General features: G+C 39.4%; 1 protein-coding gene and 1 long non-coding RNA gene across 2 annotated transcripts; one reads left to right on the forward strand and one right to left on the reverse strand.

Annotated features, from left to right (window-relative positions):
* On the forward strand, positions 1-23,409 carry crabp1a (cellular retinoic acid binding protein 1a). Its single transcript, XM_042496443.2, has 4 exons — positions 1-327; positions 6,420-6,598; positions 18,109-18,222; positions 23,020-23,409. Exons 1-4 carry the CDS (start codon positions 258-260, stop codon positions 23,068-23,070), a joined length of 414 nt encoding a protein of 137 aa, XP_042352377.1. The 5' UTR covers positions 1-257; the 3' UTR covers positions 23,071-23,409.
* On the reverse strand, positions 7,078-24,937 carry LOC148189187 (uncharacterized). The gene is made up of 4 exons (XR_015777035.1): positions 24,294-24,937; positions 24,100-24,207; positions 23,486-23,635; positions 7,078-8,024 (listed from the first exon to the last, which is right to left on the reverse strand). It is a non-coding gene; the product is annotated as an uncharacterized LOC148189187 (long non-coding RNA).
* Between the last annotated feature and the right edge of the window lie 548 nt (positions 24,938-25,485).

A 25,485-nucleotide genomic window follows, 5' to 3' on the forward strand; every position in this document is an offset into this window, starting at 1 on the left:
CAAGATTGCAGCCGGCACAGTGAGGCATACGCATGAAGCAAGGGTGTGCATGTCAAAAACTGAATAAATAAAAGAAACACTTTGGTGTGTAACAGTGTGAGCGAGAGGTTGAGCCCAGAGCAGAGGAGACAGGAGCACAAGGGAAGGAGGAGGAGGGTGAGAAAGAGTCAAAGAGAGACAGAGGGAAGAGGACAGAGAGAGGCATCAGTGCGTGGAACAGGTTCTTTCGGCAGCCCTCGGACTCAGCCTCAGCAGACATGCCTAACTTTGCCGGCACCTGGAAGATGAAGAAGAGCGAGAATTTTGATGAACTTCTCAAAGCCCTTGGTAAGCCCTCTTTTCTCCCCCTCTCCTCCCCTCCCTCCATAGCCAGCTCCACATCCCTGCATGAGGTTGACTATCCATCATGTCCATATAGAAAAGGGCTTTTCTTGTTCTTAGAGAATGGCATGCCTGACTTCCAACAACATCGTATTGTTCGGAGAAGCTCCCTGGGAAAAAAACGCAGAGATCTACAGGGAGATGCTGCTGAAGGGAAATCCCTCGGCTTTCCAGGAGATATGAAACACTGGATGCTGAATTCCAGCCTAAACAGACGTGGTATTGTTACATGAGGAGAGGAGGGGGGCACAACATTATTCATGTTAAGCGTTTAAGTAGGGCATGCATTAGCAATGCCAGAGGAGGTCTCTGGAGCCCAGCGCTATTCTCTTGTGTCCTATCTTTTTTCATTCTTTTTCACCCTTTTTAGTCTTAAACTGATGATTGTGATGGTTTAGATTTGGACCACTTTAACTGGGTCATTCAATTGTGTGGCGGTGTTTGGTCATGCCGGGACTGCTGAAACAGACAGGACACATCAAAAGGCTGAGTGTCTTTAGAATAATGTAGAAATCTTTAGAGAGAAGTCCCACAGTGAGTGCAGGGAGCTGCTTTGACAGCTCACCAGGAACTGTTGACACCGAACTGGAACATAATTAGAACTTTTTAGACATAAATTATTCAATTTTTAGCACAAACTGAGACTGTTGAGGTTGGAAAGTGAAGAGTTTTGTACCTTACTAAGTGAAAACAATTGACAGTTTGGTTGTTTGTCCATCAGCGCAGCACCTAACAGAAAGATTTCTTGATTATTTGATCGTGTATTTGCCTGTGAAAGAACCTGCTGTGTGGTTGCAGTCTTCCTTTAAACACCCCTACCTGCCAAAATGCACTGCAACAAGGGCTGGGCAATATATTGATATTATATCAATATCATGCTATGAGACTCAATATTGTCTTTGATTTTAAATATCATAAGTGTTGTCTTGTCCTGGCTTTAAAGGCTGAATGGCAGTAAAGTGATTTAATTTTCTGAACTTACCAGGCTGTTCTAGCTGTTTATTATTTGCCTTTACCCGCTTAGTGACAATTCTTTATCAAAAATCTCATTGTGTAAAAAATTTGCAACAATTTGATATTGAAGTGTCCGTTAAAAAATATTGTGACATTTGATTTTATCCACATTGCACAGCTCTGTTATATGCCGTACTGAAAGGATAAGGCTAGTGATGTTCGGCATTATTATTGCCAACATCTCTAGTGAAAACAAGTAAACTCACAATGAATGGAACCTCCATGCCAAATCTCAGCCTCCTAGGGCAAAATTTGTGGCTGACAAAGGGTTGGGAAATTTGGTGGACTAAGTGCCCGACCAACCAACCAACAAAGCAAGCCACAGAGCTGTTGGTCACAGCTACAAACTAAACCAACCATGAATGTATTTAAACAAGTATAGCATTTAGAGTCAAAGTCTGATGTACTGTAGCTTTGATCAGTAGTATTCAACGTTTGTCTGGCCAAGGATTGCTTAGTTGAAGGCGAGACGGAGCAGAGATCCCCTACTACATATAATGCAAAGTGAGATTTATGTTAAACTTGGCCTATAATAATGTATAGCGCAGTCTTAAGTGCTCATTTCTAAGAGCAGTGTGTCAGAGCAAGTAAGATTTGATGGTATGTGACTCTTAAGGTTCACGTTGCTGATGTTGACAGCGCACAGTGATTTAGTGTTAACTAGCTAACACGACTGCACAAAATCCATGTGTCACAGTTAGCTTATCATTAATGTTGTGTAATGGCCAAATTATAGTTGCTAATACTATGTTGGAGTTATGTGTATTCTCAGAGATATTTTAATATGGGGGAACAAGAAAACTTCAAACTTATATTAAATTACCAAATAATAATTTGGTGGCCCCCCTACAGTAACTCTGAGGACTCCATAGGGGTCACAGACCACCTGTTGAAGACCCAGGGCTTGGATTATTCCTCTGTGCCCAGCACACTGTTACTCCAAACTCATCAAATACAGATACTTGGTCAGTGACCCTGCACATCGAAATCATTGAATCGTTATTTTTTTGGATGACCAGGGATGGTTTGTTGTATTGAGTCTTTTAAAAAAATAAACTCCCATTTTCACAGGAAATGTATCATTTCTGCTCATTAAATGCAAAGTTTATTTTGAAAATACACCTAAAATGTAAGTTAAAAAAACAAACAAACTATATATATACTTTTTGTTTGTTTCCATCAGTTTAGGCAACAAAAGTAAGTGTTTTGAAAAAAAAATAATGGTTAGGTTTAAAGTAAGTATGGCTGTTACTAATTTAATATGACATGTAACGAAGGTAGCATACTTTACATACTAGCACACTTAAAATAACTTGATCGACTTTTGGTCTCACACGGAACACAACCATCATTTTGGCGATTTAGGAGTGACACCGCTTTGGTGTCCTAGATCTTAATTTTTTTCAAAAAACTATGAAAAACATACAAAAGAGACGCAGTGTTGCACTGGGTGGTGTGTTTCTCTTTATGTAAACCCAAGGCACTGTAGTCTTTTTTTTTTCTTAAATAAATCCTGAATACACACGTTTGGCATTCAAAGTGCCAAAAAAATAGATCCCTGCAAATGCAATATTTCTGCTTGCTTGAGTTACATCCTCTAAAAATGTTGTTCAGCTGTTTTAAGAAATTGATTAATCTTTTTTTAGAGAATAAAATATATTTGTGACTTTATATTATAAATATTTATGCGTTCAGCAGGAATCAGTGGTCTTAGGACAGAAGAGAACAGACATTGTAGGGGAGTACTGAGTGACAAATTGACACAATGTCGATTATGGTCTTTTCGTGGGATTTGTTGACAATAGAAAAAAAATACAGATTAATGTCAGCCTCATCCTTTGATCCACAGTTCTTATTAAGACCATAAAATCATTGAAGAACCCCCAAAAGACCACAGAAGAACACATTTACTTCAGTCAGCTCAAGACTCAGAGTTTTCATTAGTTTTTATCCCTCAAGAATTCTCACTAAAAAAATTCAACACCTCTCCCCATGCTTCATTTAATATGTGGTCCATAAGGCAACTATCCCTCCAAATCGTCCAAGGAGAAATCATTCACTCTCTGAGTTTAGCACCTCATCCATTCACAAACACATTTAACCACATCTGCTGGAGCAGATCACTCGTTCGCTCTTACATAAGGGTTCGGTCAATGGGGAGCTGCGATGGGCAACCACTGTGGATTCCAGTGCTGCAGGGCTGCCACTTTCCATCAACATTTTCATAATTATCTGTTGACTCTGAGATTTCCCTAGAGTATGGAGGGGACTGTTATATCCAGGGTGGCAGAGTGAACAGAGCTGTATGATCTGATCAGAGTCACTGTTCGCTAATTGAGAGCAGGCATGTGGGTCTGCATTTGATCAAAGAAAGTAAAGTCACTGCACACTTTACGCACAATTTTACAGCTGAGCCAAAACATGGATTTTGTATTTGTGAGTTAATTGTGATCTTGTCAAGAAACACAGAAGCAATACAAACTGCTGAAGTTAAAATTTGAGCATTGGACCAGAAAAAACCTTAGATACTGTAGGCAGTTTAGGAAAAATAAGCCTTGTTCTCAGTTTCTATTGGCCGCTTGTAATAATGGTGGTCCAAAAGTAAAGCTTATTGTTCTTTTCATGACTGATTTGGACACACATGGTGCTTGAAAACATCTCAAATTTAAAATGTCGGCGAATCAAAATTTGAGAACTTTGGTTCTCACTTTGGTTGTGATTTTTCAAGGAACAAGGATAGACTGCTTGGCCTGCTGACGGTCATACATATTTAATGCTATAAAAACACATGGTGTGATCTCTCAGATTATGGGTGGGGCCGAGTGCAAGCTGTCAAATTAATATGTTTTGATGTCTGGGTGTTGACCCAGACACACCACGGGGCTTTTTGTGTGAGGAGGATCTCTCAGATCTTATTAGGGATGATTTTTCTTTGTTTAATCCATGAAAAATTTGCAGAATTAAAACTTGATCTTGTTTGCGAGGATATTCAATATATTCAGTTATTTCCGGTAGCAGGAGAGGCCAGTAGAATAAAAGATCCACGACTTTGGCCGGACATAAAGCCAGATGGCCGTGCAGAGTGAAACCAGGTGTGCCAAAGTGTTGTCACTAGCTTGAGCAGTGCTACACACAGGATCACCACAGACAAGAAGAGCTGACTTGCGTTTACACTTTTTTTTTCTGGACATGGCCAAAAAATTTATTAATATTCCTCTCAATTTTTTAGAAATACTTGAGCTTTCTGTCAGAGCCACAGGGCGTTATTGTTTTTTCACTATGAAACATCTGCATTTCTGTCTTTCTTGGTTAAATTTTAAGCCTGCAGATGCTCTCATTCACCATAAATACAAGCAGACATGCAGCCAGCATGTGTCTCTACATTTACGGGCTAGAGTCTGATAGAAGCTGGCATGAGGGCCTGGAGAGGTCTAAATCTGGGTGGGGTCGAGGGTAGAATACAAAGACAACAGAACACACTGGAATATGTTTTGGTGAAAATGTCAGAACCGACAGAACAAAAAGAAGCCGCATCTCCCCCTTTCTTCCTTTCATGCTGATTTATCTCTCAGTTTCTCCATCCGACACAAATATACATTTGATTTTTTTTTTAACAAAAACAAAAACTATACCACCCTAACTTAGATGCAGCCTCATTTTTTCTTTCATGTCTCAGCTTTTCAGTACCTACTAGTTATCAACCTTTAGCTTATTTATTTATATATATTTTTGAGGCATTAAAGCAATCTATAACTTGTTGCCCTCCTTTAAAGTAATACTTCACTCCCCAAATGACCATTTGAATATCAATCACTCACCCCATGCCACATTGAATTTGTGAAGAAAACTTGTGAATCATAGTGAATGAAGAATGCCAAAACAAAAAACAAATCTTGATGAACTGAAGTGGTTGGGGTCCACGTTAAACAACAGCAAAACTATATCAAAACATCCAGGTACAAACTCTCACGCAACCCCTGCAGTATAATCCAAGTGTCATTTATCCAGTCGTATGCTCAGTCCTTTCCAAACAGACAGACCTGGCTTGGCAGTTAACTAAAAGTGATTTTAATTTATGCTCCCTTCAATGCTAGACTTCAATGCTTGTACCTCACTACACACAGAAGCTGCTGGTCTACTACAGCCTGGATCAGTTAGTTAGTGTTACTGTGTGACTTTAGTGAATCCAAAATAACCTTCTAAAACACTAAAGTCACACAATAACACAAACAAACAAACGGTTAGATTTAGACAGAGAAACGGTAGCAGCAGCTCCTGTGTTTAGTGAGTTAAAATGACTGTTTATGTGAATGGAGTCTGGCTACAAAGAAAGCATAGATTAAGGTGCACTTTCTGTTCAGTTCCTATCAGAAAGGGCTGTCTGTTTAGGAAGTACTAAGCATATGAATGGATGAATGAAACTTGGATTATACTGCACAAGCTGTGTGAGAGTTTGTAAACTAATGTTTTAAGATAGTTTTGCTGTTGTTGAATGTGGACCCCTATAACTTCAGTTCAATAATTTTCTCAGTTTTTGGATTCTTTGTTCACTGTGGAGGCACACAAGACAAGTTTTCTTCTGAGTTTTCGTGACAAAGTGAATGTAACAATTGTTGTACAAATGGTCATTTGGGGGGTGAAGTCTTCCTTTAATACTAGCCTCTAATGAACACAAAATTATATATACTGATTAGCTAACCAATTGGAACAGTCGTAAAACTGCATTTCTGATAAAATGGAAAAATATCTTAATGCATTTACTGTATTCAGCTGCCTGGCTCATATTTAACTTTATTTTAAATAATTAGCAGAGTGCCGGAAAAGTCAGCATGTTGTAATTACTGAGTCATGATCAACAACTCTAAAACATCCCAAAGGATATTTTATAGTCATTTTGTGCTATGAGGCAGTGAAACATCCCATTTTATCCCCCGCTAATAACTAAATAAGCTTGTTAAAATGTTGAAACTGACCTGTTTCCTCCCTCTTGTCTTGTTGCTTGGGACTGCGTTGTTCCTGGTCAGGAGTGAACGCCATGCTGAGGAAGGTGGCTGTGGCCGCGGCCTCTAATCCCCACGTGGAGATCCGTCAGGACGGTGAGCAGTTTTACATCAAGACATCCACCAGCGTGCGCACCACCGAAATCAATTTCCACATCGGTGAAGAATATGATGAGGAGACGGTGGATGGACGAAAGTGCAAGGTAGAACTGCAAAATCAGATATTTGATATATGACACACTCATACTAAAAGGGTCATATCTTTGTCTTTGTAAGTTTTAGCCCAAAACATGTTGACTTTTTTGAAAGCACATTTTTAAATATTATTTTTTCCTGCAATAAAGGTAGCCATTAGTGTTCCATTTCTTCAGTGAAATATAAAAATCTATGAACATATAATATATACTATTTGAGTATTGTAAAACCATCACAGAGAAAATCTAACTTTTGTCAGCATTTCATTATTGATGCACTCTAATAAAGTTTACTGTAACAGGGGATTAATTTGCACTGCAAAAAAAGTCATCACTTTGCAACAATAACACCAAACAAAGCAGATATAGACAGGAAACAAGGGATGATGTGGTTATATGGTATGTGTCTTAAACATTAGGCAACCAGGATGGCCCACAATTTGTAATGTTAATTTCCAAGATGCCACATGAGTCCTATTGTACAGACATGGATGGAAACCAATAGCTGCCTGGAATACATCCAAGTTTCAAAAACACAATAGCATTGTTGGCAAACTTGTAACATGCAAAATTCAGAGTAAGGTCCTTAAACGTTATTCAGATTGTTATCTTTAACCCTTAAGTAAGTGACCATTTCAGCCCAGTAAATAATGCACTTCATAATGCCCCCCTTTTTTAAACATTTGTCATGCTCATTTCACTCTATACCTAACACGTGACAGTTCAACTGTCTTAATTTAAATATAAAAACTTCCGTCTGCCTAATTTTTGTTAAACTTTTCTATCACTGCAAACAGCTGATGCCATAATCATTAGTGTGTTAGCATATAGTTTTATCAATGGCATTTTGGGGACTCACTATCCATGTGGGGACAGAGTTGGAGTCCCCTAAAGGTACATAAATGAACATTAGAGTCGCAACTTGGATTATGGTCATGTTAGGGCTATTATTAGGTTGAGTTTCAGTATTGGGATCAGGACGGTGGTGGTTAAGGGTTACAATTTGATTGGAATGAGGGAATAAGGGAAATTGTGTCAATACAACACCTTTTTAAGTGACAAAATCTTATATTTAAATCTTATATTTTCTACCCCCCCAGATTACATCTGTATTTAAAAGGGAACAGCATCCTAATCCAGAACTCCTCTTTAATATCTACACATACCTAATTGAATCTGTCTTCTGCCTTATAATTTGGCAATCTCAGTGTTTTTTTGTGTGCATATCAAAGGCCCTCAAAGTTATTTGCATGCTATTGTTGAAGAGCATTGAATGAAAAATTAATACCTTCTTGCGGTTTCCTCCATTGGTATCATCCTCACGTCTGTGCAGCTGGATTAAGGGCAGCTTGAGTTGGGATGGATGAGAGTTTCTCTCTGAACCTCTTCAGGCCCCGAGGGGGATTTCTCACATCCTGATAGACAGTCAGAGCTCCTACACAGGTTTGGAAAGCAGACATTTATTCTTTAATTTTTTTTATTTTTCAGGAACATCAAGGTCTTCGAAACTCTTGGACATCATTACAAATTCTGATAAAATACTTAATAATAATAATAATAATCTTGCAATAAATAAAGAGAAAAGTAAAATAGGAAAAAGAAGTCAAGGTCTGACATAAAGGCTGTGTTGTGTTACATGTAAAAAGAGTAAAATGGTTTCCTTAGAGACATCTGATATGATCTCAACACTAAAACATTTACGTCATCTGTGTGATAAATATGTGGGTTGTATAATTAGATAAAGTGGATAAGGCTGCTCGATTGTTTAACCTGATCATTTTCTGTCTTATATTGTAACATATTTTAAGTATGTCTAAGAAATAACACCAATAAATCATTACTTTTAATGAGCAGAGGATGTGTTTCATCTTCAAATTAAAATCTCTAAATCTAACAGCTTTTCCATTGCAGTAAATTTTCTTGATAATCTCATCGGACCAACACAATGAACTGAGGCAACTCTCCAAAATTGAAGAATTTGGAGACAGGATGTCCTGGTGAAAACACACTATCACTGAGTCACTTTAAGTAACAAGATATCTTGCATTAATGGTCTGGAGGCTGACATCTTCCTCTGCTTAGTAACCACTGTCTGAGCTGGAGAGAAGAGTCTTGTTTGGTATCAGTGAGGACACAGAGTGGGTAAACATTAGCATATAATCCAGTTTATCCTCTCACACAATGGACAAAACATAAGAGGAGCCACACTGTTATTGAGTTAAAGTAATAAGTTAAGAAGGTGCAATTATGGGGGAAAAAGAAGCTGGTCAGGATATAATGTCTTTCTACAAGACACAACAGCAGGACGGCTTTGTCTCATAAATTCATATTCTATCCACAGGTGCATATAAATAATACCCTTGAGAAAAAAAGTTTGGCATAGGTGAGTGTTGTGCTGCAATATGCTTCCATCTCTATGTTCAACTTTTCAGAAAGAACAGGCTGCAGTGGCTGTTGCAGTGCAGCGGAGGAGAGTTGCGTAACAGATGTAGAATGAGGAGCTGACAGTCACTGTAAAGTCAAGTTTCTCTAACAACTGGAGGGATTTGGGGGGTTTATGGATGATATCAGTGATATTTTTTAAAGCAAAAAGCAATTCCGAGCCTTGAGTATGTCATTAAATGTTCCAAAAGTATTAACCCTTTCAAACACGGATCAGCATCGGTTTTCTGGTTCGACTTTCAGGTGCATTTAACAAACATTTAAACATATGACACTTGAGCAATTTGATTTGTTTTCTTTTTAAATCAATGGGGGAAAAGGTAATGAGCAACTTAACAAGAAAAGTGAAGCAAACTGCAATTAATTAGTAAAAGATGATGAGAAAATAAATCTTGAAAATTGTCTTTAAAATAAGGTGAGAGTGGGATTACTAGACAATTATATTTACAAAAATAGAGAAAAATAACTTTTCTGGTCTTTCCTCTCCTTGTTGTTCAGTTTCTGGTTATTTTCTTGTAACTAAGAAAATCAAGTTAATCTGCTCAAGTTTCAAAAAGTTAATGTTTTCTCTACATTTGTAGGGTTTTATCAAAAAAATCTATGGTATCCATTTTTTGCAAATTGGTGCAAAAAATAACATACTGGTGTGTGTGTGTGTGTGTGTGTGTGTGTGTGTGTGTGTGTATTGTTTTAGGTACTGCACAGCCAGTTTCGTTGTACACTTATGTTCAATGACAAAGCTATTCTGTTCTGTTCTATATTTACATATTCTCTTAACAGGCAGTCCCAAGTACTGTGGTGGATATTGACTTTTGCAATTAATCTTTTACTTATGGAACAACAATAATCCTTTAAAGCTGGAGGGCTGAAGCACTTTGAGAAAAGCCTTTTTTCTTACAATATTAAGGTTATTATTATCAATTTTTAAGCCCAATTTATGACCTGATATTTGAATCTTTGACAAAATATAGTTTATAACATAGTTTAGACAATGTGCTAAAATTAAACCACCACCACCACTACAACATCAACAAAACAAATCATAGTAGTTAGAGATGACCATCTTTCAACTCGAACGGTTAAAGTGGCCACCCCACTAAAGAGCGCTTGAGCAACAGATCTCTCATAGTAGCTGGCCACGCAAACACTTTTTAACAAACAAAAAAACAACAAAAGAACAAGGCCTATCCTTCCAAAATGCAGAAATGTTTCTGATTCTGTACTCAAATGTAAAACAGACAAAAAACAGAGGAAAATCATTATCCCCAAAATAACTGTTTGGCGTCAGAAAGCAATCATTTTCATGCTTGTGGAAAGGAAATAATGCACATGCAGAGCAGAGGGAAAATGTGCCATTGCGTACATGCACTATATTAATTCAAGTCGGCTAAAAGTCTGAGAATTTGGAGATGCATATTTTCTGAAGACCACACTGCCATCCTGGGTATGTGTGGTGCAGAGTTCATTAAGTTTTTGATCTGTGTCTGTTCTGTCTTGTTTACATATGTATCAACACTCAGGTTTGTAAAATGTGTGGATGGTTAAACAGCATTCAACAGCTTTCAATATTTTGTCTTAACCCTTTGTTTTATGATGTGAACTACGTGTTGCAGGGTGTGAAAGCAGACATGACCTATTTCAGATCCCAGGAGACAGTGTGGCTCCTTCTGTCTGTGCCCTGGGGCATGCTGGGTACTGGGCAAGGCTAGAGTGTCATCACACATTTGCCACATCCACTTGTTTGGGTTTGAGCATCAGCATCACAGAAGGTGTAATGACAGTGAATTGCTTTTCCAATGTTTTGTATCCGTACTGCAGCACACTGGAGTTAAATTTTAAATGAGGGAGGTTTGCCAGATCAGTAAACTTTCTGTTGCTGCCGTTACACAGGTTAGACCACGGTATTTCTATTGTTTCATCTAAAGTATGGGGGAAAGCAATAGACAGAGACTGTTGTCATTGGATTATTTTAACACTAAAATCAGGCGGCTGTTGCTTGAAGTGCTCTATTTCTATATGGATAACGAACAGTCAAGTTAAGCACGTTCTGCTGCGCCCTTACCTAAGAGCCCAGAGTACCCTCTATGCAAGACCACAACTCCAAAAAATAAAATCAATATGAAGTGTGCAATTTTAACATTGATGCATGCCACCACAAATAAATGCATGTATGGAAAACCCTAAGTAAACCTGTAGGATGAAAAACCAAAACAATGAGCTTGGACAGCGCTAAAGTGCTTGATAGATCTAGAGGAGCTGCAGAGTTAGATGATCATTTTCTGAGGGTTTCATCACTATGAGTGACCCATTTCAGATGGCACAAAGTTGAGGTATCGTTTACATGGAAAAATATCGACTAGTGCAGCTTTAAATTTTTGTTTACTTGGTATTCTGTTACCTGAAATTAGGGTTTGATTGTTGTCTATACTATGCATTATTTTGTCTCTTTTTTTCCTTTTTTTTTACAAAAAATGATCAAGGAAGTGGCCCTCAGCAACAAGCACATTGTGTTCTTGTGCGGCAATAACACGCAAGAGTGAAGCTAAACCTGTAAGAGGCAGCGCCCGCTGACACTGGCACATGTGCCTGGAGATGGAAGGGAGGCTCGGGGAGGGGGTGGTGGCAGTGTGGGGTGTTGGCTGACCCTCAGGTGGAGCGGTTGGCCGGAGAGCCCAAAGTAAGTTTTGGCTGAGGCCATCTACCCCTGTGGTTAAAGGGATTACATGCTGATCTGTGGCTGGCGGAGGGCAGAGGGCTGATTAACACCGCCACAAGGTTAAAAAGCTCCAGTTAATCTGTGAGAAAGCGGTGGGATCAGACGGCCTCCTCTCACTTCCAGCAGGAGACAGTGATAAGAGACTTCCTGTCAGTCTCAGAGACGACGGAGGAACAGACACCAGACAGTCGTCGGTGCTGAGTGGACGGTGAGAGACGGTGTTTAGGTAGGAAAAGCTCAAAGACAAACATGAGCACAAGAGTTTTTTGTTGTCTTATTCTAAAAGTAAAGTTGAGTTTTCAGAAATAAAATAGCATCTGTGGTGCAGCAGCATTTTCATTTGAATGTATAAGCTTATTTCCCAGCGTACAACAAAGCAAGTCACTTCTGGGCAGAAATACTGAGAAGAATGGAGTCTTTTAACCCAGCTGATTGCTACAGAGACAGTCATCTGCCGTGGGGCTACATGGAGAGGAAAGGGGAGCAGTGATGTTTAGGTGAATAAAGATCAGAAACAAAGCCTGTTGATAAAAATATTTGACTTAAACACATGCCACTAAAAGATTTCATCACATACTGTCACAAAGTACAAGAACAAGACAGCATATGTTTTGTATTTTTTTTTTAAATAATGGACTATTATAGGACAGATGATCCTAAAATGTAATGGTGATCCATAAGGCTCAGCAGCCTTGCAGCGGTTCGGGTGTAAATGTGATAAAAGTGGGATTGTATTTCCAGGACAACATGGCTGAGATTCACTCGAGTGTGATTTCTTTGCTTTTGACAGAGTGTCACTTAGCACAGAGAGGCAGCAACAGGCCTGAGGCAGATGACAGGCAAATCTAAAATGTGTTGCAAGAGATGAGAGTGGAAAGACTGATTCTTCCAGACTGATTCTGATACACAGTGAGACCACAATATTAGGATTTGGATTTGCAGCCCTTCTGTCTGCTTTTCAGTTTGATTTGTAATAACCTTTCAGGAATAAAGGCAGTGTAACAAGCATAACTCATAGTCTGCAGAGAAACATGAGCATAGACACTATGAAGTTATCCTTAGTTTCCTGATGGGATATATTTAAAGTAAATGACCAGAGAAAACAGAGGGAAAAATTCCATGGCATTCGCTTTTGCTAAAGGGGTAGAAAGTCTACAACTACCAGAATGCACAGTGCTGCACCAATATTTGCTCCCATTGGTGTTTGACATAATTTGAGCTTGGCTTGGCTGACCAAACCCCCAGAGAGTGTGCAAGGCTTTTTTTTTTTTTAAAAGGCCAACAGTGGAATAACACCTATAACGTGATGCCCTGCGGTCCAAAAAGACTTTTTTGCCATTGACTCAAATGGCAAAACAGACACAGATCAATCAGTTAATACTTTTTTGAGCATCACAATCCCCATAAAATGACTTGTTTTACTATCAAGATTTCAATCATTCAGACGGATAACCTTTGGAAAGTATAGGAAAGCAGCATGATTTTCACATTTTATCTTCACTAATGTTAGCAGGGTGCAAAACTAGAAGTAGCTGGCTCGGAGGTCTCAAGCGTGCCTGATCTATGGGCCACACAGTGTGGAAGCAGTGAGGATCATCTGGGTAATTTTATATGCAGCAGTTTTTTGGGCTTCATAAACCATTCAGACCCCTGGGAAAGCAGTTCAGCCTTGCTCCCAATTTTTTTCTAGTGGCCACTCGCAGTATTGCAGCAAAAAAATCCCTGCAGCCCAAAAAGCTTTTTCTCCCTAGATCACCACTGTAAAAGAGACGTCTGTAAAGCTGTTGACATGACACCTCCAACTGCAAACAGGGTCAATAATGAGTCTCCTTGACTTCTTTTCTGACTTTTTCACAGAAGTAATTCTGGAAGCTAGAAACTTCTTTTGGCATATGCACGAGCAAGTCCTTTGGAATGACAAGGCATGTCTTGACATCTGGTAGGCTATCTAGTTATCATTGTGCATCTATGGTGCCACTGAGCAACTTTCATTGGAATAAATAGAGCCCCGACACCAACACTGTATGAAGTTCTCTTTATACATCCAAGGCCAAGACATCTGTCAGTCAAGCAAATATGCCCCAAAAGTCCCTTAAAGTCTTCTCTTTAATGGAGAATGGTATCATTAAAATGAGAAATACTATAAGAGGTGTAATGACCTGTTAGAAACATAACTTCTTATGGAAACCCATCATTCACTTTCTGAGCAGAGCACTGTACTTATGTGGTTATTAGGGAAAGTGCATCTTGAGGTGTGATCATCACTCAGATGTGATACTTAGCATTTAGTAAAATATAAGTTGAATTGATGAGGAGCAACTGTGCCTCTTATTTGTATTCCAAAATGCAAGGCATAAGCTCCTGAGACTGGGAAAACTGATGATCACTGACATGAGAAAGATAATGTGATCAAACTGTGGAACGCAACGAGGCCAAGAGGGACTGAGCATGTTATTTCGGGCTCTGAAAGAAATGTGAAATCAAAAAAAAAAAAAATTAAACCAGGCAGGAAATGAGATGTTCTCCTACTTTTCGACACACAATTTGTGTCTGATAAGCAATAGAAAGTCTGTGAGAGACTGAACCAAAGCCAAAGGCAGCAGATGTGCTGATAAGTAAAAAGCTATAGAGAAAAACAGGACATGGTTAAAAACAAATGCAGAATGAATTTGTCTTGGTCCCAAATGTGTGTGCACAAGCCCTGGTGTGTTATTTGGAAGAGAAAGACCATGTGTGAGAATTTCTCAGTGACTTAAAGTGCAAAAGAGAGAATGAGAGAAAATCCATCCAAGTCAGAGGCTGAGACTGATGCTAACGTTAAAACGGAGGCGTAGCTAATCGACGCTCTGGGTTCGGGCTTTATTAGGAAAAAGAAAATCAGAGGGAGAGCTGTAGAAAAGCCCTGCTGTTGTTCATCTTGGCAAAGCCTGTGGACAGCAGCCTGCAGGGATCCATGATGGCTTTCCTTACCTTTGATATGGTGATTAACATTTGCCTCTGAAAAACTGAGGCTGCTGCTCCATCCAACGCTGAGCAGTGGTGCTTCATCAAGTACAAAAATTGTAAAGATTGTCAACAAATTGTCCCATAAGGCACACTATAAATATGCAAGAAAAAAAATTATGAGTTTTCATTAGGCTATAGTCCTATCTAGGTTTTTATTTTGTTGGATGTACATGTTTTGTTTGAGTCAGATAAAGCAACAGCAGCTTTGATTAGCTCCAGGCTTTAAGAGCAGGATCACAAGCTGAAGATGCTATGTTGAAAAAGAAATTACAGCTGCAGTTTATTAAGAGGGAAAAAAAAAATCAATTAAGCAGTGTAGGAAAATATAATCTGAGTCTGATAGCACAATGATTGACATTGGTAGTGATGATGTCACAACTTCTTAATCATTTTAAACTGATTTAAGAAATGTGCTGATCTGGACTCTATTTTCTGGAAATTCTACTGTTACAAAAAGCAATGAGGGAAAGACAGATACAGCTACAAACCAGCTAACTTCCAAAATTGTCAGCAGCCAAATCGACTCAGATTGGCGGTAGCCCCATTAAAGAGGTATTATGGGGTTGGAATCAACGACAACGCAAACAAGCCACAGTGCCCTGCTGGTGCTGTTGGCTTCAGTGGAGAAACCCTTGATAGTGGTGGGAGCTCGTCTCTTTTCTGCAGAGGTCACAGACATAGTCTGACTTTTTATTTTTTTAATCAAGACGTGAACTTTATTCAAGATGTTAGAATAAACAAAAATGCATGTTCAGCCAGGCAGATTGGACCCCTTTGTAACTGGAGACAACTGTGGGTCAAGGGCAGCCGCACCCTCTGCCCGACAGGGATGTAATGAGGTGGGAGTGGGGAGGCATTTTACCAGTTAGCTTTAGAGGTAATGGAAGGCAGAATATTTCACCCTTGGACAGAGATAGGCTAGTTGTTTCCAGCCCATTCTCATTTCTAAGTAGTCAAATACCGCCACTTTTGCAGTGCTTTCGGCATAAGATCCTGATGCCAAAAGCCATCTTTCACGTCTGCACAATATGCCGCTGAACGTCGTCAGCTGAGACCATGGCCAGACAGAACCGTTTGCTGTGTTATCATATGCTACGGGACAGTCAAACGGCACCTGCCGCATCACCATGATACACAGATGGTGAGCATCAGTTAAACCGCTGCCAGACGGAGACGGTCACGCTGCTGGAGGGCATCAGGTTGATACACTGCTGGTAATGATGTAATATAAGGAATACAAAGGTCACTTTAGGGTGGATTGGACACAGGGAAACATCTAGCATGGCTCTCATCTGCCTACAAGCAACTCTAAAGCTCATTAGTTTGTTTTAACACTTTGGTTTTCATACAAAAAGAAAAAGGGAGAGATATGATGTTTCTAGTCTTTATGCTTGGCTGCAGCTTCATTTTTAAAAGAAAAACATGATCAATTTCCTTATATTGCCCTCAGTAAAAAAGCAAATATACATAATTCCCAAACTGTCATACTGTTCCTCTTACAGAGTAGCTTTTGTGTCAGCAGACAGTTGAGGTAATGAGATACGAGTGCAGTTAATGGACCCTAAGCTGACCAAAATGATAAATCCTCTCCATTAACACAAATTGGTGCCACAGGGTCACCTTGGTTCTGTTTTTTTTATGAATTCTTAGCTCTCTGATAGGCAATTTGAGTCAGTTACTTCAGGAGAAATTAGTCCTGAAGTCAAAGTCTGACTAAGCCTGTTGAAGTCATTTGAAATATTATTGAAGCGAATTAGCAGACGGAGACCCCGACCAACCAAAAGGGCTAAGAGGATTTTATGTTTGGTTTTTTTTTACTCAGTCTGCTTAAGATTCAGGCCACTGACTTATAAAATGATATTGCTCTGTTCATTGAGGGCTGAATGAACCAACACAGGATAGATTTTTTTTTTTTTTTTTTTAGTAGGATGTGACATTTATGGCCAAAAGTATGTGGGCATTGTAAACATATGGTTGTTGGACATTTCCAAACCATTATCATTAATCTGCTGCTTTAACAGCCTTTACTCATCTTGTCAGTATTGAAAAACAGAACAGAACAATAACATATACAGATATTATATATCAACAAGGCCAATAAAGAGTTGAAACTTGTTTCTAAGGGACCCTTAAATGTAATTCAAAGGACCTGATATGTAGCAGAACCCAAACAAATGTAATTATTATTAATTGGTTAAAGCTGCTATAATTCATATTTTTGTATTTAAGAGTAACTAAATCTCCAAACCACCCTTTTTCAGTTAAAATGAAATATATAAGGGTATTTAGTAGTGTCATTAATTGATTCAGATTTAACTAAGTGCAAAGTGTTAAAATTTTACATAGTGTGTTATAAATACAGGGTTTTGCGCTTTTACATCCATTATTGTTATGCAAATATTCAGAGTCAATTCATCAAAAGAAGCAGTAGGTGTAGGTACAGAAGCTAATTGTCCTATTAGGTACCACTGAAGAGGAGGAGGGCACAACAAGATGATGCAGGCTAATTAAGAGAGCGCCAGTTAAACTTTAAACTGAAAGAAAATATTGGATGTATTAAGCTGAGGAGAGAACATTGGACTATGGAAATAGAGAATTTTGAACAACTACTATAGTTCTTATGACAGCCCTGTGTGTATACGGGTGTTTGAAGCCTTCCAGTGATGCAAAAGCCCATGCAATAACGGTATATCATGACTGAATGTCATACTTTACTCAAATCTGAAATTGTTTCCTTTGCACTCCGTTGCATCCCTTTCCCACTCCCCCTAAGCATTTTTGCAGTATTTCAAGTGATTTTTATAACGCACAAATTTAAAATGTATATAGAAAGAGGTGGATAGAGACATATTTGTGGACATAAACCCAATACTCACTTTTAGCTGTTTTTGGTCTCCACCAGCTCCAGATGGAAGTATGTGGCTATTTAGCTGCTAAATGTTCAACTGTGTTTACCATCTAGTATCTTATTGTGTCTGTCTGCTGCTTGGGTGCTATGCAGATAGTGTACGGTGGGTTTTTAGAGCTGCCTGCTGCAATAAAGTTGCAATGAAAAAAAACCCAAATAAAACAACAAGAAATGTAAAGCTCTGCAAAGTCACAGGGAGCTGCAGATTCAGGTGATAATTCTCAGTATGCTCATCACTGTGGATGACCCCTTCACCCCCCTTCTTAACACAAGAAGTGTGCTCCAGGATTTGTCAGTACGCTTTGACATCACTGTCAGGTGCAACAGGACACATTTCTGACATAAACCAATTGGCATTGGCATTTAGTGACACTTTAAAGGAGGTGCCTCACCAGTGTGTTTCACCATGATACTGATCTTTCCAACTTGTTGTTCCTCCCCCTGCAGAGCCTCGCCACCTGGGTGTCAGAGAACAAGATGTACTGTAAGCAGACTCTGGTGGATGGTGGCGGCCCCAAAACCTACTGGACCCGAGAGCTGAACGGCGATGAGCTCATATTGGTGAGCGCACAGCGATGACTCATTGTTTCAGTGAAAGCCTCTTAATAGATTATTGCTTAAAAAAGACAATGACAAAAGTTTTGAAGTTTAGAAGATTAATTAACACTCATTTCCGACTTAGATCAACAAAGGGAAGACAAAAAAAATAATTAAAATGCTCACTCTGAAGCATTATTCTATAGAGTGTGATCTGATGGGTAGTTAATTTGTATGGTTCGCCTGTTATGTGGCTTGTTCTCATGGAGACCTGGAAGACATCAGATGAATTAAGATGCGATTTTTCAAGCGTTCTCGTTTGAGAAATGGTTAATGAAACGAGGCAGGGAGTGTATGAAGTCACCCTGGAGATTCATCCATAAGGGAAATGAGAGAGGCCGTTTCCCGAGGAGCCGAGCTTTCATCCACCCCGCAGAGAGATGCTGAAAGGAGAACAAGAGGAGCTGCTACGCTGACATTGCAGTAATACCCCCTGTATTTAGCCAGATTAATATGGGCAGAAGTCAAAGGGTCCAAAGCCCCTCGAACGATGTGCAGGGGAGCCGTCCAAGACCAATGGACCGGACGAACAGTTCTCAGGGACTCAATAGTTCTCAGGGACTCAAGAGCTTTCCTCTCTCAAAGTTTGACGCTCCCACGCTCTGTTTTGTTGTTCCTTGAGTACTTGTAAGATGAATGTCTAAGAGCAAAAGCTTGGAACAACAATATAGGAGGTTTAGATGCTCAAAACGTAATCACAGGATGTTTGTGTAGCTTCAGGAAGAAGCACATCTTCAGTGCTCAAAGGGTTAGTTCAGATTTATTGAAATGTGATTATATGGGGTACTTACTCATAGATAATATATTACATACAGTAGATATCAGTTGGCAAACTCTCAACAAGCTAAGCAATGTATTTATGTAGAGGGGTCGGCAAAAAAACGTATTTTAGGTACCTCAAAAAAAGTCCCGCTTAAAAAAAAAATCAGTTCCAGTAGATTGCATGGCAATATCGTATCGATATACTGACGCAAAGTATCAATTTGGTTATTATATAAATTAGCATTAATTTAATTACAAATTAATCCTTTGGTAGCCTACTAGACAAATAAATAAATAATGTCAAATAAATAACTTTATTTGACAGGATATTGTGTCAGCATGAAATGGGGAGAGAGAGGGAATGACATGCAGCAAAGGGCCACAAGCTGGAAACAAACTTGCGGCCTCTGCTACAAGGATATTGTATGTGTGGCTCATGCTCACCTAGCTACTGAGCGCCCCAGGTGGAATTGTTTTTAGAGATTAACTGTCTTTAGGTGGCTAATATACGTTTTGTTGCCGCCCCTGTCCACAGCTGCACGTTGCTTAGCTTCCATGTCAGACTCATGCATGCTTCTCCAAACTGGGGGTGTGATTACCACATAAAACCCCACACAAACATTTTTTAACTATTCCTTTAAATTATATCACAGTAGGAACATCTCATTGTTCTGAGGAAAGCAGAACATGTTCTATCTTTTCATATGTTGGTGATAAAAACAGGATGTGTTGCAGCACCTGCCACTCTGGTGACACTCTGGCCTGCCTGCCCTGGAGGCACTGAAGCACTAATGGAGATTGATCTGGCCGAGCTACGACACCATCATGTGTTTTTTCTTCTCCTGTCACCTCAGTCCTCCCTGCTATCACACCATCAAATAACCTGCAGATAGACCATGTTTAAAGTGCAGCTCTCAGAGTTAAAATTTAGACTTTCTCTGTTCAGTATTAACAGCATTTACATGTAAGGATACGTAAGGATAACTGGTATGATATTGGTTCTCTGTGCATGTAACTTGTATTTGTTACCATGACAACACTAAAAAGTAAATCTTGCCATTATTCACCTGAGACAGCTGGCCTAGTTTTGGTGCCACAGCAGCTTTATAGAGTAACTGTTAGTATGAAGGATGATAAGAAACAACAGTGGAAAGAAAGTGAAATGGCCCCTTTGATTGGTAAAGTGAAAATGAAAATTCCAATCCTGACTCCTAAATGAAGTTTTTATATATCACTAAATTGTTTTTACAATTAAATAGCACACTTTATCAATTCCTGGATTATATTCAGAAGCAACGTCCAAGCATCTGTCTGCCATATCAGTTTCTAGTGGGGTTTTACTAAACACATGTGATGGCTTAGCTTGACTCAGTTTGACTCTCTGTGTCAGTCCAGCAGGTCCAGGATTTGCATCTCCATTACAAAAGGGCTACCCACCTGAAGGTGTTACTTTAACTTATGACCCACTTGTCTTGAGTGATGTCCTTTAAAAGCAACACGCTGATCCACAGCTAAAGGTCCCGTTATTTTGCAGTGCTTTACATGTTCAGTTTTCTACAAATTCTTCACAATGAGATAACATAACATGACTATGTTACGCCTGAAGGGGAAAATCAAAATAAAGCAGAATACAAGATGCAGGAGAGAAATTAAGCTCAAAAGTGCAGAGCTTTAGTTAGAAACTATGAAAGTTGTGACAGTCACAAAGAGACATTTAAAAACTCTTTCTCTGTGTTTCTGTTGCACACACAGGGGTGAGTTAAGTCTGGCAACACATGCTTGTTTGAGGGGGAGAAGGAGGGCTGTCAGGGGTTGGCTACAGTCAGTGAGACGCCACCACTACCTACTTGGAGGTGGTTGGGCGTGCTTTTGGACCGACTCCAGAGATGGTCCATCTCGAGCATGGTGTGGCTCAGCACAGTTGAACTGACAATGCAAAGTGGCACAGAACGGTCAGCATGGCCAAAAGTGCCGATGGAAAAGCCCTATAGGAGACAACAAGGAGGAGTCCGCTGGTAGAACTATCCCACATAAAGAGCTTGCAGCTGAGCCACTGATGAGTCCCTAATGGTGAAGCAAGAATGACATAGATGGCGGTAATCAGCTAAAGCACGACTTCAGAGCTCTGTCTGAACAAATGCTACACGTCAAATGTTAAAAGCAGTGGGAGAAGAGAAGGATGTGACAACTAACCCAACTGTTACTCCTGTCTCTGCAGTTTTAGTATCAGAAATACTTTCATCAGATGAATGAACAGATGTGAACAATCAACATTTTGGTAAAAATATAGAAAATGGATAGAACCATCCGTGTGATTAACACGAATGCCTGCAGTAGGAACGCAGCTTCACACAAGCCCAGACAGGCAAAGACAAAAGGGCCAAAGATCTGCTTTAAGGAGCTCCTATGGCTAAAAAAATCAACCTTTAGTTTCAATCTCACTGGCAGGTTAACCTGTTTTTTTTACCATGATATGGCCTTGAGGAAATGTTAGTTTTAGAAATATTGAATATTTGCACTTTATATGAAAAGGAGACCTCTAGGAACAGAAGAAAACCGAAGTCTTTTAAGGAATAAAGCATAACATATCAGAGAGAAGCTGTGTAACTTGCTCAATTTGGATGAGACTGAAGCCCAAAATAGATGTGAGTGCTTTCTGAAAACAAGATTACAAATGTACATGTTTAAAATAAAATGTACTTTGATCCAGTCTATTTAGCAACAGAGTTATCCTCTAAACTACAACATGTATTTTTGTCACTATTTCACTGCAATTGGAACTACTATATAAATACACATGTGAAGATAAATTCTCATTAACCACTCAACAGTTAAGTATAACATCAATGCTGTTTTACAGCTTTTGTATTAAAAAAAAAACTTGTCATAAATTGTCCTGCCCAGCACACAACTTTACCAAAATGTGTAAAATATTATTGCAAAACACCTGAAGCCTCTTTTTAAGAAAAAGAGACATGAGTCATCTTTGCAACCAGAAAAGCTCCTCTTTTTGGGACAACTGGAAAACCCAAAACAAACACAGTCTGAATGTAAATCATATCTGTTTCCACAAAAGCCTCCAGACACAGAGACAGACCAACAATTGCAGAGCTTGAGCTCAACACTCAAAGGAGGACAAGCGATCATAAAGCAATGGTCTGATTGTCTGTGGCAGCTCACACTGTAAGTGGGGCACATTTCCATACGATTTGCATGATCCGTTTAATTGGTTTAGTCTAAAAACACATTAAGGGCAAAGTCTTGTGGATTTTCTCCGGCTACATCAGCCCGAAAAGAAATGAGAAAATGACGACACATCAGAGGATTGGACTCAGTCATCTCAAGCTTGTGAATTCAAGGGATGCATAAATCTATGAAAGCTATGAAGCAGTTTCTCTCGGTTTCATCAGCAACAGTTTGCATGATGACCTAGATGGATGGCCACAATTTTGACTGTGATGATGTGACACACAATTCAATAGGATTTCTTTGAGATTTTGAGATCCTCCTGCTGCATACAATACAGTAATACTGACATAAACCAACAAGCTTTACATGTTTTTTTTTTCATTTCAAGACTATGTGCAAAGATGATTTTAAAAGGGTTTTTATGGGAAAACAAAAAAGAGTCAAGACTCGTCAGGGTCAGAGTGCTTGAAATGAACTAGTTTGTATGACATGACATTCAGGCCACATCTAAAGGCAGAAGTGTTTCTACCTGATGCGAAAAACCACAAAAATGCCTCTCTAATGTCTCACCAAAATTTGTGTCTTTTTTGCATGTCTTTCTAGCCTTTGGATGAGTACCAGTACCAAAAAAAAACCTTATTAGACTATTCGACTTAAGTTGCAGCACACTGATGTTACAGATGTCTGTTGAAAAAAAAGAGAAACCAGCTTTAAAATGTAACGCTTATTTAACATTTTCTACCAGCTGACTGTAAGGACTAATCACCATCAGCTATCTAACATGCCCATTTATCTTTTTTTTTCTTTCAGACTTTCGGGGCAGATGACGTAGTGTGCACACGGATCTACGTCCGGGAATGAAGCTCTACAATATTCATCGGGACAAGACAGACCCCAAGTTGGACCACAACAACTCGTTTAAACCCAACAACACTCTGTCACGCTAACACGCTAACGCATTTGCAAAGTATCCTGTGTAGCCTCTCAGCATCAGTCTGCATAGTCTCCATGAACAATAGCAATGTCTCTGTGATCTGGTTCTTTGTAGTGAGTATTGTGTCTGCAGTACAGTAGCTGGATATCTCAGTGTCCATATCTGCAACCCTGGTGTCAGCTGTGTATGTAGGATTTAGTAATCAGTTGCATTGATTAAGTATTCATGTTCAATGACAGGAAACAATAAAAAAGGAACAAACAGCACCAGAGACTCTTTCTTCTTAAAAATGCATTTTTTTTAAAGGGTGGTCGTGTGAATATTTTGAAACATGTTACTTACATCAATTTGCATCTTCTTCTTGGCCTCCTTTTGTTAGTGCATTGCCATATTTCTTGACACATTACTGCCACCGACTGGCAATCACTGGAACAGCGAGGCCTGCACGCATCTCTCCATGGTGCCAGGTGGGGTCAAAATCTCCCAGAGCATCTTTTAAAAAAAACAAACTAATATGTGTAAGGGTTAAAAATTCATTCTTTGCCAAGGAAACAGAAGTTGACATTGTTGACAATGACATGTTACCTCAAGGTCCATTTAGTAGCTGTTCTAAAGCTTTTGATCAAACCACATGGTTTGTGTACAGTTTGTCCAGTTGTCATGGAATTAAAAACGTCACCATTTTCTTTTTTTTACCCAAAGAAAAAGACTTTCAGCAGTTGGTGCAGCTATGCTTCTCCTCCTTTAAAAATTTTAAAGCTCTAAGAAAAAAATCTGCATCTGCACATAAAAATATGATTGAAAGCTTCTGAGTGGCGACTAACTGAACCTCAGGTTGGCATTGTTTTATCAGTAAATGTGTAGTCATGTTTTGTAATAAATAATGCAGAGAGTTGACCTGCAGACTCATTTTGGAGTTAAGATATACATGTAATAGTTTATCATTTAAATATTACCTGTTCCCTCAAAGTAGAGGACACAACTCGGCGAGGTGAAGTCAGAGGTCAACTTCCACTTTTGGCAAAAAGAGTCTTGGGCTGGTTCAGGCCTTTACAGGTTTCCAGCTTTGGAAATAAACATTGTTATTCAGGCTGTATGTAGTTACAATAGTGGAAAAACAATAATGCTGAAAAATATTGTAACAGTTTACTGTGATTTTAAAGGGGATCCAAGGGTGAGACTGCAAGACAAAGGGAAAAAGGGGTAACAAGGAGTTTATTGAGTTTTGCAGTGGATGAAACAGGCAGATCATAGCGAGTCTGAGACTGGTGGTGAGAGGCTGGAGTTAAAGCAGTTGAGCTGTGGCTGGAGGCACAGGTTGTGAGAGGCTGGGCGGCGAATGGCTGACGTGGTGGAGCTTGGAGGGATGAGGCATTGGAAATGGAAAAAAAAAAAGCAAATTGTCGAAAACCAAAAACACCAGAGAACGAATGCTGGCAGTTAGTCCACTTAAAATTACAGTGAAGAAGAGCTGATAGTACCGCTGTGAGGAGCAGAAACAGTCTGGCGGCATGGAAGTGTGTGAGTGTGTTTTAAAGCTGCAGTTGATGAGAGTGGAATGAGCAGCAGGTGTGCATGCAGAGCTCCAGCACCAGGAAGCCACGTCCAACCTCTGAAAGCACAAGAACACAGCAGCAGAAGACACAGCCAAAAAAAAAAATGCTGAAAAAAATATGAAAAAAACAGACAAAGTCCATACCACAACATATATATCCAAACACTGCAACAAGCCCTATGACATTATGCTCCTGAAATCTCAAATACAAAGCAACTACTGCATGTTTAGAGTAACCTTCAAGAAAACCTGGCCTCTGATGGACTCAAAACTCCTCTTTAACTCCTACAAGGATCTTTAATGTGTTGCTTTTGGTGGCCCCTGTGGACAAAACCAGTGGTGTTTCCATGAGCATCACTGCCTTGGGTTGTAAAGATATTGATCTGGCTAACAAGCATTTGTTTTAACACGCATAGCAATAAGGTGCAGTACCTACAGTGTTTGTGTCTACGCAAGATTAATAACTATAACATGACAATGGTAAAAAGAAGAGCTCATTTACACCTGATGTTGAAATGTGTTTTGGTGATCTGAGCACAAGTGGACATCTGAGACACACTGCCAATTGCACTTGAATCTTATTATGTGACTTGAGCTGACCAATTGTGATTAAATTTTGCTATTGCCTATGTCACTTGTGTTAAAGGGTCAAAGGGCCCTGCACAGTTATTGCATCCGATTTCACTGTCAGGAGAATTAGACATGTCTCCTTTCACAAAACACTCAAATTTCACATAAAATGGGTAAGTTACTGAGCATAACCGCGCTATCACCAAAACAACCATCA

This window comes from Plectropomus leopardus, chromosome 7, assembly GCF_026936395.1.
Source record: "Plectropomus leopardus strain MGB_pleo_1.0 chromosome 7, ASM2693639v1, whole genome shotgun sequence".
Taxonomy (NCBI): domain Eukaryota; kingdom Metazoa; phylum Chordata; class Actinopteri; order Perciformes; family Serranidae; genus Plectropomus; species Plectropomus leopardus.

Coding starts and splice junctions, on each gene's coding strand:
- crabp1a (XM_042496443.2), top strand. CDS start 258: ATGCCTAACTTTGCCGGCACCTGGAAGATGAAGAAGAGCGAGAATTTT. Junction 328..6,419: donor TGAACTTCTCAAAGCCCTTG/GTAAGCCCTCTT, acceptor GTTCCTGGTCAG/GAGTGAACGCCATGCTGAGG. Junction 18,223..23,019: donor ACGGCGATGAGCTCATATTG/GTGAGCGCACAG, acceptor TTTTTCTTTCAG/ACTTTCGGGGCAGATGACGT.